At 47.6% G+C, this 17,255-nt stretch overlaps 1 protein-coding gene across 1 annotated transcript in view; it reads right to left on the bottom strand.

Moving 5' to 3' along the window:
• Positions 1-17,255, bottom strand: part of DNAI1 (dynein axonemal intermediate chain 1) — a 58,895-nt gene that overhangs the window by 24,942 nt on the left and 16,698 nt on the right. The window contains exons 2-10 of the mRNA XM_087444237.1: positions 12,972-13,004; positions 11,574-11,672; positions 11,297-11,377; positions 7,328-7,454; positions 6,933-7,048; positions 6,571-6,690; positions 5,516-5,575; positions 4,083-4,217; positions 273-357 (exon numbers count right to left, since the gene is read on the bottom strand). Of these exons, the coding sequence (XP_087300363.1) occupies positions 273-357; positions 4,083-4,217; positions 5,516-5,575; positions 6,571-6,690; positions 6,933-7,048; positions 7,328-7,454; positions 11,297-11,377; positions 11,574-11,672; positions 12,972-13,004 (856 nt within the window). The remainder of the gene's footprint in view (positions 1-272; positions 358-4,082; positions 4,218-5,515; positions 5,576-6,570; positions 6,691-6,932; positions 7,049-7,327; positions 7,455-11,296; positions 11,378-11,573; positions 11,673-12,971; positions 13,005-17,255) is intronic.

The raw sequence follows: 17,255 nt of genomic DNA, 5'->3' as shown, positions 1-17,255 counted from the left end.
GTTCTTGGGAAGATGACATTGGGTTACTGATGTGCAGGTATTTTTTGCTACCCCATTGTCAGATCTCATCACTACAACCATTATTTCTTATGCCACTGTCCATGGTTGATCTGCATAAGTCTCGTCTCTCTAGCGACATCCAGAGGAGGGAGGGATTATTTTTTTCTCCCCTTGTACCTATGGGAACTAGCAGGGGACACTCAAACACTCGCCTTGTATGGGGGACTTTCGATACAGGTAATAACAGTGGTTGCCAGCACTTCAAATCTTACCTTGAGCAATGTCATCATATGTGTTCTGGTTGACCATCCGCTCCACGATTTTAGCAGCTTGGGTCACTTTAGTGATATCATCACTCTGTGGGGATGTAGAGGCCACAGGTCCTCATAAGCTAGCATCTGGAAAGGTCATGCCCTGAGCCACAGCCCATAATCGCAAGTGGTTCAGCAATGCCTCTCTGACACTGGCCACCCCAGATCGCTCTGTAAGGGTATCTCTGCATGCCCCACCACACCCAGCTCTGGGAACCCCCGGTTCACAAGTGGCACAAGGAGACTGCACTGCTATACTTGGCCCCTGAACAGAGCTCATGCTCTTCATTCTGAGCTTCTTCCGGAGAAGGCATATCTCTGCACACAAGACAGGGCATCAATGAGAGCCCAGGGAAGGATTGGAGAGAGAGCAGACGAGGGCAGGTGGAGGCTTCTTTGGACGAGACAGAGAGGCTTCACCAGCTCAGTGATGACAAAGACCCACAAAAGGCCTCCGAGATCTTCTGGTCCAACTTATTTAGTCAAGAATTGAGGAAGACATGGAGGCCCAGAGAGGGAAGAGAGACATGCTTGCACACAGGGAGCACCAGGCAGGGCTGACGCCTAATCCAGGGCCCTGCCCACTGCCCAGACCAAAGAGAAAGCAGGAAGTTTCATGTCAGGGAAAAATGACTCATTTTGAACCAAAAAACAAGATTATCATTATGTGAAATTCCATAAATCCACAAGGTGAACCACTTAGCACGTTAATAGAGGAGCAAAGAGTTTGGGGCTGACAAGAAAGGAACACAGAGTTTAGGGCAGGTGGCAGGAGTGAGCCAGCTGGGAGTGGGCAGCCCCCTAGAGGGGCTCCAGGGAGCCAGGCCCATGGCCCCTGAGGATGAGGTTTCCCAGGAGTGGCAGTGTCAGGCAGTGGTTAGAGAATAGCTTCTTGAACTACACAGACCTGCATTCCCATCCCATCCCACAGACTAGGAGCTGGGTGGCAACCTTGGGCGTTACTTAACTTCTCTGAGTCTTAGAGTCCTCATGATAAAGTGGGGATGGACAATGGCACCTGCATCACAGGGCCATTGTAGGACTAAATGTAGCAACGCTCATGCTGTTATTAACCCCGTGCCCGGTGGTGGTGGTGTCAGGGGAAACATGCAGACCAGTGCGGCGGGGGCTTACAAAGTCCCATGTGGGGAGCTGCCCTCTGGGAGCCTTTTGTCAGGTCTCAAACTGACTCCAAGTTTATCTCAGAAACTGACCGAGGACATTCACTGGAGTCTTACAACCACAGTCTTCAGAGTTCACCTGTTCCCAGCTACTCCCCCTACTCCTGACAAAAAGCAGGATCCTTTCCCCTTGGCAGCTTCCTGGCAAATGCTTCTCCTGTGTCAGGCAGCATCTTCTGTGGGCAGACAGCAGACAGCCTGCTAGCTGAAACCTAACTTCCCAAGGTCTTCTACCCACGGTCCTAACTCTGTCCTCTGGCCACAGAGAACTGTGTGCCTGGTGATAGCTCCTCTGATGTAAGAGGATAGTGCCTCATTCCCTGAGTCGGCCCTTCTCCAGGTGAACCATCCCAACTCCATCAGCCACACGGCATGTTAATAACAACAGCCACCACCTATCAATCAGTATCCAGTATCCAGTAAGTACTATGTCAGGGGCTGTACATACATTATCTTGGGTTCTGACAACAACCTTGGAAAGTAGGTATCATTAGGATGTCTTTACAGATGAGGAAACTGAGGTTTCAGAAAATCCCAGCTAATCAGTGGCACAGCAAGGATATAAACTCAGGTCTGTGGACTCCAGGGCCCATGCTGTCAACCCCACACAGAGAGCCAGTCCCTCCCCAGCCTGAATACCCTCTCCTAGTATTGGGAGATTCAGGCTCCATATGTGCTGTGAGGAGAGAGTAGGGTGGACTGTCACCTCCTTTGTTCTGGGTACTGTGTTACCTGAGCAGCCACAGCTCTTTATTGGTTCTGACTGAGCTTGTGGACTCCGAGCCCTTTCCCCCATTCCTGCCCTAATCATTCAGATTAGACAAGCTTGCATTCACTCTGTACATTCACCCAAATCATTAATGAGACAGAAACCTGAGATCTACCATTGCAGACCTTACTACAGAGTGTCCTGAAGTTATTCTGCTTTCTCCCCTCCCACACACTTGAGTTTTATACCAACCTAGTCACACCCAGGTCTCTGAGAAAGGGATTTCACACTGCTCAAGCACTGGGCTTGAGCAAAGGGGAAGGTGACTGCCACACACACTCTATCCTACAGACAGCCTGGCCCAGTACTTGGGATTCCCAGTTTGAGCTCAATTCCCTTGGGGAGAGGTTGCACACTAAAGTATTCACTGGGGGGAGTATGTTATACTCCCTAGTGTCCTGCCTCCACTGTGGCTTCTCGGTCCACAGGGGTGGAATCTGCCTGTATCACAGCCCTCCATGTCAGCCAAGCTGGAAAGACCCAGTGTGACGGAGGGGGTGGTCCTGCCTGCCTGAGGGTGTTGGTTAGACACCAACTCTGGCAGGGCTTAGAGCCAAGGACAGCTTTCAGTCTCAGCCACAGGGACCTTTCTTCTGATCTCTGGGTCTTGGTGACTGCAGTTAGGGTTTCTGCAACTATGGCCCCAGCATAGAGGCTATAAGCCAAACCCCTGATGGATCTTCATGTGAACCCTGACCCAGACCAACAGCCCCTGAAGCCCTAACCTCTAGGGAATGGTGCAGGGGAAGTGAAGGGTCTGGACAGGGCACCTGCAGTGCATCCATCTTTCACCTCAGGGTTCCAGTGCCTGGTATGGTCATGATCACCAACTGCTCGGTCTGTGATTGAATGAAACCGATTGGGGCAGTTTCTGCTAAGCCAAGGCAGGGAACTCCCAAACCTCCCCCAAAATGTGACTTTATCGGGGACATGGAACTGAGTGACAGTGGGCATATCTCAGACAAAGGAAGCAGAACTTCCTTTAACTGATCCGGCCTTCATTCTGGGGTGGAGCAGAGCCACTTCCCTGAGAGCTGCCTGGGAGCTCTCCGAGGTGCTGAACTCAGCCCCCAGCTTCCTGTGGGCCTTGTCCTTCCTGCCTCACCGCACAGCAAACCCACCCTGAGCTCAATACTGGGACTCTGGGTCCTTGACCCAGCCTTCTCTCCATCGAAGGGACAAACGTGTCCTTTCAGCATCTCCCTGTGGTGACCCTCCCTGCAGTGACTTATCGCTGTAACTTCCATGATGATCCCAAACCTATGCTGGCTACACCTACAATGAGCCCCCCAACCATGACCTCTATAATAACTCCTACATGGCTCCTCATGGCAAATCCAGCCCACAGTGGCCACACCCATTGGCCAGGACTTGCTGGTACCTGTGGTCAGTTCTGACCTCGCTCCTGTCCCTGAAGACTCACCTAAAGAATTAAGTGCAAGGAAACCTGAGGACTGAAGGTTAAAGAGCAAATCACCCTCCCAAACCCCATGAGCACTTGCCCAGGGAGGTGGTTCCTTATCCTCACAGCCCCACCTTGGGAAGACTCCCTAGCTCTTCCAGGGCTCCCCCTAGCCCAACAACCCTGAATTACTGCTAGCCTCCAGACCTATACAAAATTGGGGGGAGTGTAGAATGCCAGAGACAGTTGTAGCTCTCCTCACATCTTCCCACAAGGAAAGAACTATTCATACTTCAACACTAGCCCCCCCTTTTAAGTGTTTGTGAAGCCTTCCCAGATAGCCAGGCTTCTGTCTACCCAGGAGCCAAGGTCCCACTCAGTCATTCTCTGTGACAGAGCCATGGGAACCCTCACCAAACCTGGGACTCCATAGATGTCATCTTCCTCATGGCCATCTTCCCCATTTTTTTAGCCACTGGGGTTTTTGTCTTCTCCTTTTCTTTGGTCTTTTCCTGCTTCTCCAGCTCCTCTACATAGGCATCGTAGATTTCCCACTAGGCAAGGGCAAGATGAGAGGGATTATTGTGGGGCAACACTTTCACCCAGCCAGCTACTCTTCAGCCTTTAGGGCTTGAGGAGTCAACCATGTCAACCCCTGTCACATGCCTCCATAACATCCTCTACTTGGCCCACTGTGATTATGTATTTAGTGTCTGTCTTCCCTACTAACTGTCAGCTCTAGGACAGGAATGAAGGAGCTCTCAGAGCACCTCTGCGCTGGGCCTATCCACCCTACAGCTCAGGGGCTGGGTTGTTAGCTGAAGATCAGTATTGTTCCAGCTTACAACCACTACCAGGCAGAACAAACGGGTAAACATCAGGCTAACTCACATTTTTGGTGGTGATTTATAAGACTCTGAACTAGGAAATTTAAAAATGTCTCCACCCATGGAGATGGGATAAACATATTGGATCAGGCTGGCTGTCTACAGCATTGACTAAACCTTCTCTGCATAAAAAGATACACAAAAAGTAAGGGAATCCCTGCTAACTGGATTTGACAGCAAGAGAAGCCCAAGGATAGTAGCAGAGGAAGCAGCAAGGATTTGGGGCTGGGCAAACGCTCCAGATCACATTGTGTGCTCCCCAGAGCTGGGTAGTCACTGCCACCTGGAGGCCAGATAGGCACACCTTACATTTATTAATTCACCCATGGGCCAGTACTGCACATGCAAAGTGCTTCAATGTTTATTTTACTCAGAGTCCTCCAACAACCATCTAAGGCAGCTTATCATCCTCCCTTGACAGAGAAAGAAACAGGCATTAAGGGTGACATGGCTTGCCCAGGATCTTACAGTATGAGCAGCAGAGTTGGGGCCTGAGCTCAGATCTCCAGGCACCATATCCTGCCCAAATCTGCGTGGCTATCCAGTAAGACTTGAGGGGGAAGGATGGTCTGCAGGAACACTGAAGGCTGCTGCAAGGGCAGGGCCAGAGTGCTAAGACTTCAGAGTCAGCCATGGGATGCCACGGGATACAGAGAGTCCATGGGAATGAATGCTTGCTCATGTTCTTGGAGGAACTTCCAGAAGCCATTCCTGCTTCCCCCTTAGACATCTTGCCTTGGGGGGCGTGTGCCTGGTCCAGAGCTCACTGAATAGAGACCTACTATCTCTTGTGCCTGGTGTTCAGAGCCTGGACAAGGAGCAGAGAGGTGGATGGATGGGAAGGGCAGACTGCCAGAGGAATCCTTGACCACACGAGTTGCCCTTGTTGCCAAGCAGGACAAGGATGCATAGGGTAGGGGGTTGGGAGGGGACAGTGATGGCTTTTAGACTGGCCCAAGTCTCACCTGATTGGCTGTGGCTGAAAAGTTTGTCCTGGGAGGAGGCTCCATCTGGCATTCTCGGTCCTAGAGAACAATGACAACAGGAAACCCACAGAAAGCCCTCAACTCTTTCTCATTTAACCCAACAGTATATCCACGGATGAAGCATTTTGGCTGGGGCTGAGGGAGGGGTGAGACACAGAACTGGGAAAGCAAAGAGGAGCCGGGGTAAAGAAAGTCTACATTTTCCATCCAAGCTTCCTTCTGAAGAAGCCTAAGCTAGAAAGCAGGGGTAATGAAGCCTCATAGTGCCAGTTTCAACCAAGAAAAACTCCAAGTAGGGGATAGTCAGACCTGCCTGTGGCCCGCCTTCAGACACAGGACACAGAGGTCAGCCTCTGGCAGGCCACTGGGTTAATATCCCTCAACCTGAAAAGGCTTATCCCTGATATTGGGGTCTCTGGTTCCCCGAGAGAATGCACCCCCTTCCCACTGTGTATCACCCAGATTACCTAATGTCAGCATAGGGACCACACATGGTGATTAGGAGCTGCCAAAAACCCACCCTGTAGACCTCTGCCCTCCATTCACAGATTCATTTCTGTAGAATACTACCTTACATATGTGAGTCTCTCACCTGAAACTCTGAGGGGTTCTTTCAGCCTAGTATTCAGGGTTCTCCGTACTTATGAGCCAGGGAATTTCTCTAATCTTTTCTAGCTAGTCTACCACACAGACCATCAACTTCAGCCAAACTGGCTCCTACCCCCAATCCCGGCACACTCTGGCCTCCCCTCTCTTCCCCAGATCCTGACTTTCACCTCCTCTTCAAAGCCCAATTCAAGTTTCAGTCTCAGTGGAGGGCACCAGCCTCTGTGTTGCTCCCTCTGAACTCCTGCCTGGATGGCTTACAGGGACCTGAACACATGCTCCCAGCCTTCCTTGGAGAGAGAAAATGTGGCATCTTCCCTGTCACCCTGCCAGGCTGAGGGCCACTGGGGCTGGGTCAGGCCTGCTTCTTCCCTGCATGCACAGTGCAGAGCTGCGAGGTCAAAGGGCTGGGGTAGGGGCTGCTCTACCCGGAGAGGGTTGTTGAAGGTCTGTGAGGCCCTCTCGCTGAAGTTGAACTGGTTGGTGAGCTTTCGCTCCTTGGGTTGTTTAGGAGTCATCAATTCTTCTTGTGTCACTTTTTCAGCTGCCTAGAAAAAAAGACCCACAGCACCAGGACTCGGCTGGAGAAGAAGGTGGTAGGGAGTTGGGAGTGGGAGAGGTAGTGTCCTGGGATAGGATGGAAGTGGGGGAGGGTGATGACGCCAGAGGCGTTGGCACCTGCAGCCTCTAACTTCTCATCTTCCGCCCCCACCCCCAATGAGCCACCCCTGAAGCCTCCATCCACAACTGGACTGTAAGGGGAGGGATGGAGAGCAATATTCTACTGCACCTCAGCTGCAGGCACATCTGTTTGACTCCCAGCTTCAGCTTCTGCTTCCTTGGACTCTTCTTCTTCTTCAAGGATTTCTGCTTCTGAAAGCACCACCTTGGCGGACTCCTGAGAACCTTGGTAGGACATTGCTGATGATCCTAAAGTCCAAGCCCACTCCCCCAACCCCTGGAAGGCTGACCTTGGTTCCTGCCTTTCACATCCTGCCTGCCCCAGTGTTCTCTTTGGCCTGAGCCCCATGGGTTATCTCCTAGACCTATCCAGAACAGCCAGCTATTGGACTTCATGTGAGTAGAGGCTCTGCAAAGTTCTAGCTTAGTGATCTACTCTCTAGAGTGACCAGAGAAAGGGGACCAAGCTCCAGCCTGCAGCCTCAGGCTTGTCCAGAGGCCTACCTGCCACCAACTTATCACGGTAGTGCTGCCTCCGTCCTTCATCTGAGTCTTTGGGGATCAGATTCCCGACTTGGCTGAAGTGAACTGCCAGTTGGTCCACAAAGCCAATAAGCTTATATGTGCCTTCCTAAGAAGAGAGGGGCCTGAGTCAGACCAGGGGTCCCCAAAAGGCCTGGAGTCATTCTCTAATGCCTGATAGTCCATCTCTGTTAATGGAAATATAACCCACCAAATCCTCAGTTAACCTGAAGTTTTCCCTGTATTCCAGTTTAGAGAAGAGGAGGCAACAAATGAAATGAAGTTTTTTGTTTTTTTAAGTTCTCATCAGAGATTTGTTTTAAGATACCTCCTCCTTCCGATTTGAGCAGCTCTGGATTTACCTGTCACTGGCTCAGATGTCTTGTCTCCTACATCCATGCCAAGGGGTCCCACCTCACCTGTCTCACCACAAACCTCGGGCGGGTTACACATAGTCATCAAACGCCCTTGGCATGGCCCTCTCTCCACCGTACTTAGTGGATGCCAGGGCTAGAAAGATCCTCAGAGAAACCAAATCCCCAGTCCCCCTGTTCCATACAAGGGACCACAGAAATCTAGAGGTTTGTGTTTGGCACTTGTTCAGGTCACACAGCAAATGAGAAGCAGGGCTAGGCTTAAAGCCCAGGCAACCTTGGTCATTCTTCCTTCAACAAATAATTTTTTTGTGTGTGTGTGAGGAGGACTAGCCCTGAGCTAACATCTGACGCCAATCCTTCCCTTTTTTTCTTTTTTTTTCTTGAGGAAGAGTGGCCTTGAGCTAACTTCCATGCCCATCTTCCTCTACTTTATATGGGACGCCGCCACAGCATGGCCTAACAAGCGGTGAGTTGGTGCACGCCCGGGATCCGAACCTGCGAACCCCGGGCCGCCGAAGCGGAGCGTGTGCACTTAACTGCTTGCGCCACCGGGCCGGCGCCTCAACAAATAATTTTTGAATATAAACAATGTGCCAAGTATTTTCCAGGTGCCAGGGATATAAAGCTTAGCAAAAGCAGACAGGATTTCTGCTTTCATAGAGCCTAGAGTCTGGTTCCTCTAGACTGCCTCCTCATTATCGGTATGCTAGTCCTAAAGTTGACTTTGAGACCAGTAGTTCCTCCCTCTTTTAAAACAGTTCTTTCCAAACCTTTTCAAGTCATATAGAAGATGATCACATCTGTATAGCACCTGGGGTAAACTCACTGCAGAGGAAACCAGCCCATGGGCTCCAGCTGTACCAGACCCACCTGCCCCTGGGGGGCTAAGAGGATCACTCTTTCTGCACAGAGATTGGGAGGCTCTGCCTTAAAAGTCACCCCAAAGCCCTTCCTCTGTCAGTGATTTGGATGGATGTGGAGACGGGGCAGTGCAGCGGTTAAGAGCATGGTCTTTGGAGGTGGGCAGAATTGGATTCAAATCCCGATTCTGCCCCTATTTTCTTCATGACCTTGGGCTTAACCAATCTAAGCCTTCATTTCTTCATCTGTAAAATTAGGATAATAATATCTAGTTTTCAGGATAGTTGTAAGTATTGAAAATAATGAAAACAATCTATTAACACAGTGTCTGACACAAAAGTGCTAAATATAAGTGCTCAATAAAAGTAGTAACTCTTACTATGACAATGGAGGTTCCCATGGGAATAAATTATCCATATAGCTGTTATTTGAGATTTCACCTTCATCCTGTCCCCGTCAGTGACTAGGACCTTCTTCTTCAGTTTAGGGATGGAATTCAGACTCCAGTGCTTCTCTAGAAGGAGGGAGGCATGCCTAGATCTGAATCATGTGTGTCCCACTCCAGCACGTCAAGGGACAGTAGTAGCTTTAGAAACCTTAAGCTCTTGGATCTCGTTGAAGGACCAAAGAGATGGAGACCAGCTCTGTGGGAGGATGCCTGGGAGGCTGTTAGAAGGTTGGGTAAGGTGAGCCTGCCTGGGAGCCTAGGGCTACCCGGCTAGTAGGTGAATCAAAGGAAATTTTTCTAATAAGTTTTTTCTTCCCAGAGGACAAGAGGAGTGCACTGACACCCACAAGGCAGGGCCAATCCTCTGCCTGTAGCATGCCTCCTACGGCCAGTGCACTGAGCCCTAGAGAGACTTTCCAGATGTCGGAAGGACAAGAGCCCACAGAGTGCACCACACTCCAGCACAAGCTCAGGGAGGGCGAGGTAGCTTCCCTCTGCCCCTCTGTCCCTTATGGGCTGCCAAAGGAGGTCGTTAGCACACCTCAGGAGTGGAACCTCTCAAGAAATACATCTGGATTTGTTGCAGTCTCTTTGTGGAGGGGTTGATTACTCAATCTTAAATAAGAAACAGTGTGTTCAAGAAATTGTTCACCAGAACTCTTACATGAATGTTCATAGCAGCACTGTTCATAATAACCAAGAAGCAGAAACAATCCAAATGTCCATCAACTGATGAATGGATAAATAAAATATGGTATACTCATACAGTGTGGTGTATTCATACAATAAAATGTGGTATATTCATATTATTTGGCAATAAAAAGAAATGAAGTACTGATACATGTTACAACATGGATGAACCTTGAAAATATACGCTAAGTAAAAGAACCCAGTCACAAAAGACCACATATTGTATGATTCCTTTTATATGAAATGTCCAGAATAGGCAAATCAATACAGATGGAAAATAGATTAGTGGTTGCCTAGGGCTGGAAGGGATGGAGGACTGGGGAGTGACAGCTGAGAGGGACGGGGTTTCTTTTGGGAGAAATGAAAATGTTCTAAAATTGATTGTGGTGATAGTTACATAATCTGTGAATACACTAAAAGCCAGTGAATGGCTCACTGTAAAAAAGTGAGTGTATGGTATAGAAATTATATCTCAATGAAACTGTCTAAAAAAAACAAACCGTTAATAATGGTTGTCTTCAGGGAAGGGGACGGGGAGGGAGGTTTCATTTTCATTCTATTTTTGTTCTTCTTTTGAATCTTTTGAAATTTGCACTATGGGTTTCTATTATAGATTCAAAATAGTTTATCTATCTATCTCTATATACATCTTTTTAAAGAAACAGTGCAATGTTGCTTTGGAGTAAGACAAACTAGTTGAAATCTTGCTTTGAATTCTGGCTATGTGACTTTTGTAATGTTTTATCTAATTTAACCTTGGTTTCTATAAATTGAAGATAAAAATAGTTCCTATATCAAAGAAACGTGATTAAATGATTAAATGAGATACCCTGTGTAAAAGTTCTAATATAGGACCTGATACTGGAACACAGTAAGCTTGGAACAAATGGATCTTAAAATAATGAAAAAAAAATAATGAAATACACATCACTTCCACTTTAGCTCAAATGGCACCTGGAAGTTCTCTTCAGTCAGGCCTCACAGGAGCTGACCTTGCTACGGCTGAAAACAGTGTTGTCCTCCTTAACGAGGTGCCATACGGGTGTCTACAAAGTGAGAATGTGCCCATGCCACGTGTACCAAAACACGTGTACCAGGCTGACATCACAGCCTGGCTGTGATGTCAGGAGATGCTGAGAACGGAGCCTGCGGGGCTTCCTCCCAGGCAGGAGCGCCGGAGGAAAAGGCCAGCTCCTGGTCCAGAGGGGCGTTTGTACTCCACCCGGGTGTTGGCTGGAGGAACACCCGGCTTCCGAAGACCCAATAGTCGATATTAGTAAAAAACATGTTATACATATTGAAAAAGTATTTTTCTAACCAAATAATTCACTTCAGGATTCTTGAAAAGACTGGCTCTGCAGGGTACTTAAGACAATGCAATTAGCAAGACTGTAGGGGAGATTCATAAAGAAATTTCACAAATCTCTGGAAAATTCCATGTAAAATCTCAGGGTTCCAGCCAAAGATCTCAGTTTAAAGGTGGTCTCTTGAACAGCTGAGAGGCTTTTGCATTGCAGCAGGTCACCACCAGGCCAAGGAGCACCTAGAGGCTCCTGCCCTAGGGGGATGACTTACTTTGAAGCTGTACCTGACGATGTTCTGGGGAGCGTGTGGGTTGTTGGCTGTCAGGATCCGGGTGAACTCCTCCTTTAGCTCCTAAGGGAGAGAAATACCAAGAGGGTCATACCTGGAGGGTCCTCCACCCCCTCTGAGGCTTGGGAAGACCCCCTCAGGGTACCAGCAGACATCTGACACCCAGGTTCTGTGCAGGCTCCTAATCAGAACTATGGAAGAACACATCTCTGAGGCTGGAGGAGGTGGAAGGAGCAAGGGAGGGATGCTGCTCACTCACCGCATCAGTCAACTCCAGCTGGTCAGGGGGTCTAACTGTGGCTTTGGACTGGGCCCATTCATCTGCTCCTTCTCCCACTTCGGTCCCTGAATCTTCATCCTGGAAAAGAACCTCACGTGAGGATCAGGAGGGCCTGATCTGCTCGGACAAGCAAGCAGTGCTGCAGGAAGCCCCTTCACTCACAAATCCTCCCAGAAGCCAAGCTCTGTCCTGATATACAGAATATACATAGAACACAGGATGTACAACAGACCACTCATAAGATGAATCCAAAGGAGCTGCCCAGGCCAGAGTTCTCATTGCCTGGAAGATTACGGCCACCTCAGCCCTGGGCTCAGGGCTTAGCTGGAACATTGTGGTGGGCCTTTGGCTCCAGTATTGGGACCAGAAAAGCTGGATCCTCCCTACTGCCTCCCATACAGCCTGGAAGCTAATGGCCCGGACCAGCTGACAAAGGCAGGGCTTCAACTCTACTTCATATTTTACCTTCCAATTTGCCACTTAAAGTTTACTGTTACAGCAATACTCTCAGTACTTGGTAACTTTAAGCCTCACAGTCCCATCAGATCCTTGGAGTGAAAAAATCAAGGACTAGAAGTTTTTCCTTTTCCCGACAGATGGTTAAACACCTTGCCAAAGTGGCCCATGACGTATTAAAAAATATTCACCCTCACTAGCAATCAAACATGTGCAAAATAAAACAATGCAATTTCTTCACTATAAAACTGGTGAAAACCAAAAATAAACAAACGAACCAAAACTAATATCCAATATTGGTGAGGTTGTGGGAAAACGGGCACCCGTAACTTATCACAACCCTTCTAAAGAGCAATTTGGAAATATTTGTCCAAAAACCTAATAAGTGTTTATACCCTTTGACCCAAATTTCTATGTGTAAGAATTTATATTAAAGAAATAACCAAGGATATGCCCAAAGATTTAAATTCATGAATGCTTGTGGGAGGATTGTTCATAATAGTGAAAAAGAGAAAACATCTAAATGTCCAACTATGGGGTACAGTTGAACAAATTATGGCATGGCCTTAAGGAACATATGGTAAAATATTATGCAGTAATTTTAAATGATGCTATAAAAGTATATTTATTGGCAACTAAAGGCACTCTAAATATATTATGTAAAAAGCAGATTATAAAATAACATAAACAGTTTGATTCCATTTAAAAATAAATATATGTAATTCTTCTATACACACAGAAATGTCTGGGAGGATATAACCTCACATGCTAATTAGGAAGTTTCCCGGGGTGGTAGGTTTAAGAGTGATTTTAATGTTTTTATGCTCATTTGAATTTTCTTAAAAATATATAGCTAATGTTTTCAACAGAAAAACTGCTATTAGCTTCTTACTGAGAGACCGCGGTGGTCTCAGCACTTACCCTCTTCCTGGTTCCTCTGCCCGCGTTGATGCTCTGAAAGAACAGAAACAGGAGGCAAGTCGTGAGTGAATCACTGTGGGAATATCAGAAGGAGTATTCCGGGGAGGCTGCCAGCCAGGGACCTCATAGAGAAAGGACACTGAGCTGTCCCAAGTCTCAAAAACAGTCCTCTCAGTGGCAACATATGCCCAGCCAAGGAGGTCCTATATCTGAGGCAACCCTATTCCAGCCAGCATCAGTGGGACTGACCTATGGAGAGCAACCAGGTAACTTCGCACTGGGCATTTCTTATTTGCAACCAGTTCAGCAAACAGTTTTGGAAAGCATATTCTAAGTGCTCAGCTCTGTGCTAGGCATTAATGGGACTGTGAGGGCAGAGTATATTCATAAACACCTGTTGGGATGAATGTAAGCTCTTTATGAGCAGGTGCTTTGTTTTGTACACTGCTGTCTCAGAACATAGTAGGTATTCAAAATGCTTATTGAATTTAAATGAGTGAATACCATCAAACCCATTAGTAATCGTGACCCTGGGAAAAGTGTTTTTCCCTTCTGGGCCTCAGTTTCCTCGTCAGCAAACTGCTTAGGATTGGATATGATGACCTTCCAGTTCTAACATGCTAAAAATTTATGTTCCCAACAGCAGCATGCTCAATTCAACTTGATAAACATTTGTTGAGCATCTGTTTATGTGTCAGGGACTAACCTAAGCAGTGGGACAAAGACAAAGAGAGATGAGGTCCCTACCCCAGTTTGCTCAGGGTCTGTGGAGGACAGATGAGTGTGATGAGTGCTCATCATCCACTCACTTGCTCGCTCACTCACTCACTCAGCATATGTCCCTTTGAAAGCCTGCTATGTGCCAGCAGTCAAGCCATGCGTGCCCAGGGTGCTGTAGGAGTGCACGGAGGCACCCACCCAGACTGGGGTGCACAAGAAAGGCTCCCAGAGGGGGCTATTTCTTAGCTGGGTATCAAAGGACACGTATGGGTCGTCCAAGAGGAGAAAATGTTTTTCAGAAGAAGAACACAGCATTTACAGAGGCAAGAACAGAATAGTGATAGAGACAGTAAAATGTCCCAGCAAAGAAACAAGCAAAACCCCTGCAGCACGTATACAGAATAAATAGGTGTTTCAGATGATGGAGCAAGAGGGAGATCAGTGGGGGCTGGAGATGCGAGTGAGGTGCTCTCGACAGAAGCAGGCCTAGAGCACTGAAGGAAGGGTCAAGGCAGCAGAGAAGCCAAAAGGCACATGTTGGTGGCAGCATGGCACGTGGACACAGACCTCTGTTCCCAGCTCTAGCTGACCACCTGTATGATCTTGGGGAAGCTCTGGGCCTCGGTTTCCCAAATGCAATGTGAGGGAGTTAGACTAGATGGGCTCTTATAGCACTTATATGACAGGGTCTGTGGGAGAGGGTTTGCAGGTAGACTGGAGGAAAGGGATTCCAGGGGGAGAGAAGAGCATGTCTCAGCTTGGGCTGGGATTGTTGCTGATAGGGCAGGCAGCAGGATTCAGATTTCTGCTAGGTTGCCAAGGTTTCCAGTGATGGGAACCCTTTTCTGAGGCTAAGCCACATGAGCCAGAAAGCTGCTTTCCTTTGAAGAGCCTCTGATCCCTAAGGTAACAGGATGGAAGCGTCACAATGTCCAACAGCTTTCCGGCCCACAACAGACCACTGGAGGGCCAATTCCAACCCAAACTGCCAGCCTTAAATAGAAAACGAGATCCAGTTACCACTGCCCCCCATAAATATGTCTGTAAAACATTTATCTGGCAATAAAAGAACTGACAAGGCAATTTGAGTGAAATTGTTTTTGGCAGTTGGAAATATTTCAATTAACACACTATAAAAGCCACACTATAATAAATGCAAAACAGGCCAATGAAATCAGCTACAGCCCTGACTTCCCAACCACGGCAAAGGAGATTGAATGTCAGGCTGCCACTTTGGGCCCTTGGTCTTCCATAACGAGGAGCCTGAGACAGACAAGACTGAATTCCTGAAAGGCTTTTGATGGTTCCTCCCAGAAGCCGTCAAACCACAGAAGAAGAAAGCCCAAACTCCCTCCCCTGGCCCTAAGAATTCTATTTATGATCTGGCTCCGCATCTCCATTGCAGCCTGCTCTCCCACCCCTCATGTGCTGGCTCTTTGAGATGCAGCCCAGAGAGCCTACTCACATTTCCTGAGCCTGGCCTGTGCTTTCCCCTCTCTGCACCTTTGCTTTTACCATTTCTCCTGTCAGGAACGCCATCCTCCCCTTCCCTTCCCTGACCCCACTATCTCTGCCTAAGAAAGCCCTACCCACTAGCCTCTGCTGGTCCTTTATTTAACCCTGACATAATATCACTGTTCTCCTACCTCCCTCTACTCTTTCTTTCCTCACTTTGAGCAAGGCTCTGCCCCATTTTCCACCACCACCACAAATACTGGCTGTTGCGAGATAAAGTGTGAAATGTATCTTCAAATAGACACTCTGTTGTCTCTGGGTTTTGGTCTGCAAAAGGGGACAGTATTATGAAAAAAGACATAATACTGTAGTACACACTGGAGGCAGCTTGGTGCTTCCAGCAAGGGAGGTTCACAGTTCTTATACTATTGACCAAAGAAGGTCCTCTTCTCTTGGATAGGTCATTCTATTTGGCCAAGGGAGGATGTCGACGGAGAAGTGCGGCAGGAAGAGGAAACCCATCCAGAACGCCATGGCAGCCAAATTAACCCTGGTGATCAATGGGATAACAGATGTCCCAGACTGAACTCCTTCACAGGAGGGCATTTTTCTATTCTCATTGTTACAGATTTTAGTGTGAGCATCCTGAGGGCAGGAACTGTGTCTTATTCATCTTTGGACCACTAGAACAGAACCATCATTTGGATGGAATTCACCTAACCTTACAAAGTTCATTGATAACAACTCAGCTGCTTAGTGGTTACTTCTCAGTTCTCTTATAAGACCTGACATTGCTAAGGGCTCCCTCCGTCCTTCTTGAAACTTCTACTCCACCTTCATTTCCACGTCAACGACCTCTCCAGTAGCTCCTTCTCAATATCCTTGACCCCTCCAGGAATACATGCTTGACCCCCTCCTAGTCTTCTTATTCTACACACTCCCCTTGGGTGCCTTATCCCCACCCAGAACTTCATCTTCCGCCTCATGATGAAATTCAAATCTATTTCTATAGCTTAGACTTCCCAGAACCTCACGTTCAAGTTGATGACGGTACTCAAACTCAGTATCTTAAAAACCAACCTCATTACATTCTTTTTCCATCCCAAACTTCCAATTCCTCCAGTACTTCCTATCTCACTGAAGTGCACCACCATCCATTCAGTCACCCAAGTTGGAAAGTGGGAGCCATCAAAGACGCCTGCCTTTTCCTCACCCTCCCATCAGCATCATATTTCAAAGTATAGCAATTCTATCTCTTTAACATCTTTCATAACTATTGTCTCCACTTATAGCCCCCTTAATTCAGGTCCTTACTATCTCTTGACTAACTACATTTGATTTCCCTGACTCCAGTTTCTCTCCGCTCCAATAATTATATCATTATCATCATTTCCAGCTACTGAGCACGAACTCTGGCCCAGTCGTTTACTAAGCAATTTATGTAGATTATTGCATTTAATCTTCACAACCACCCTATGAGGTAGGAGCTATCATTATTCCTATTTTACAGATGAGGAAACTGAGGCATAGAGAGACCAGGTAACTGACCCAAAGGTGATCAGGATTTGAACCCAAACTTTAATCACTATCTATAAGTGATCTTCCTAAAACATAAATCTGATCATGTCACTCTCCTGATGTCTTCAAGGGCCCCCATCAGCCATGAGATGAACGCCAAGCTCCCTGACACAGCACCCACCTCATCTTCTGCTCTTTTCCTCCCTCAGCCATGGGAGGGTGCTTTGAAAATGAAAATTCCGGTCAATGTAACAGGTGATTATTATTACTACCTACCTGCTCTTAGACCTGTTTTGGTATATGACCCATTGAATAATGTAAGCAACCCATTTGCCCTGAGCATATTTTAGGGGTAAGGAAGGAGATAAAAATTTCTTAAGCTATTCCCTATCATGAAGATATAATATTTAAAAACAAGTATGTGATCAGATGCTCCCTTGGGGCCCAAATATGGGCTTTGAAGTCAACCATACTGGGGTTTGAGTCCCCACTCTGCCACCTGCTAGTTTCACAACTCTAGGCCAGCTACTTCTCTTCTCTGTACCTCAGTATCCTTAGCTCTAAAATAGGCATCATAATGACACCCTCTCA

This window comes from Ceratotherium simum, chromosome 20 (genome assembly GCF_057802395.1).
Source record: "Ceratotherium simum simum isolate JZ-2026a chromosome 20, ASM5780239v1, whole genome shotgun sequence".
Lineage (NCBI taxonomy): Eukaryota > Metazoa > Chordata > Mammalia > Perissodactyla > Rhinocerotidae > Ceratotherium > Ceratotherium simum.
This window is presented reverse-complemented; position numbering and strand designations above follow the sequence as displayed.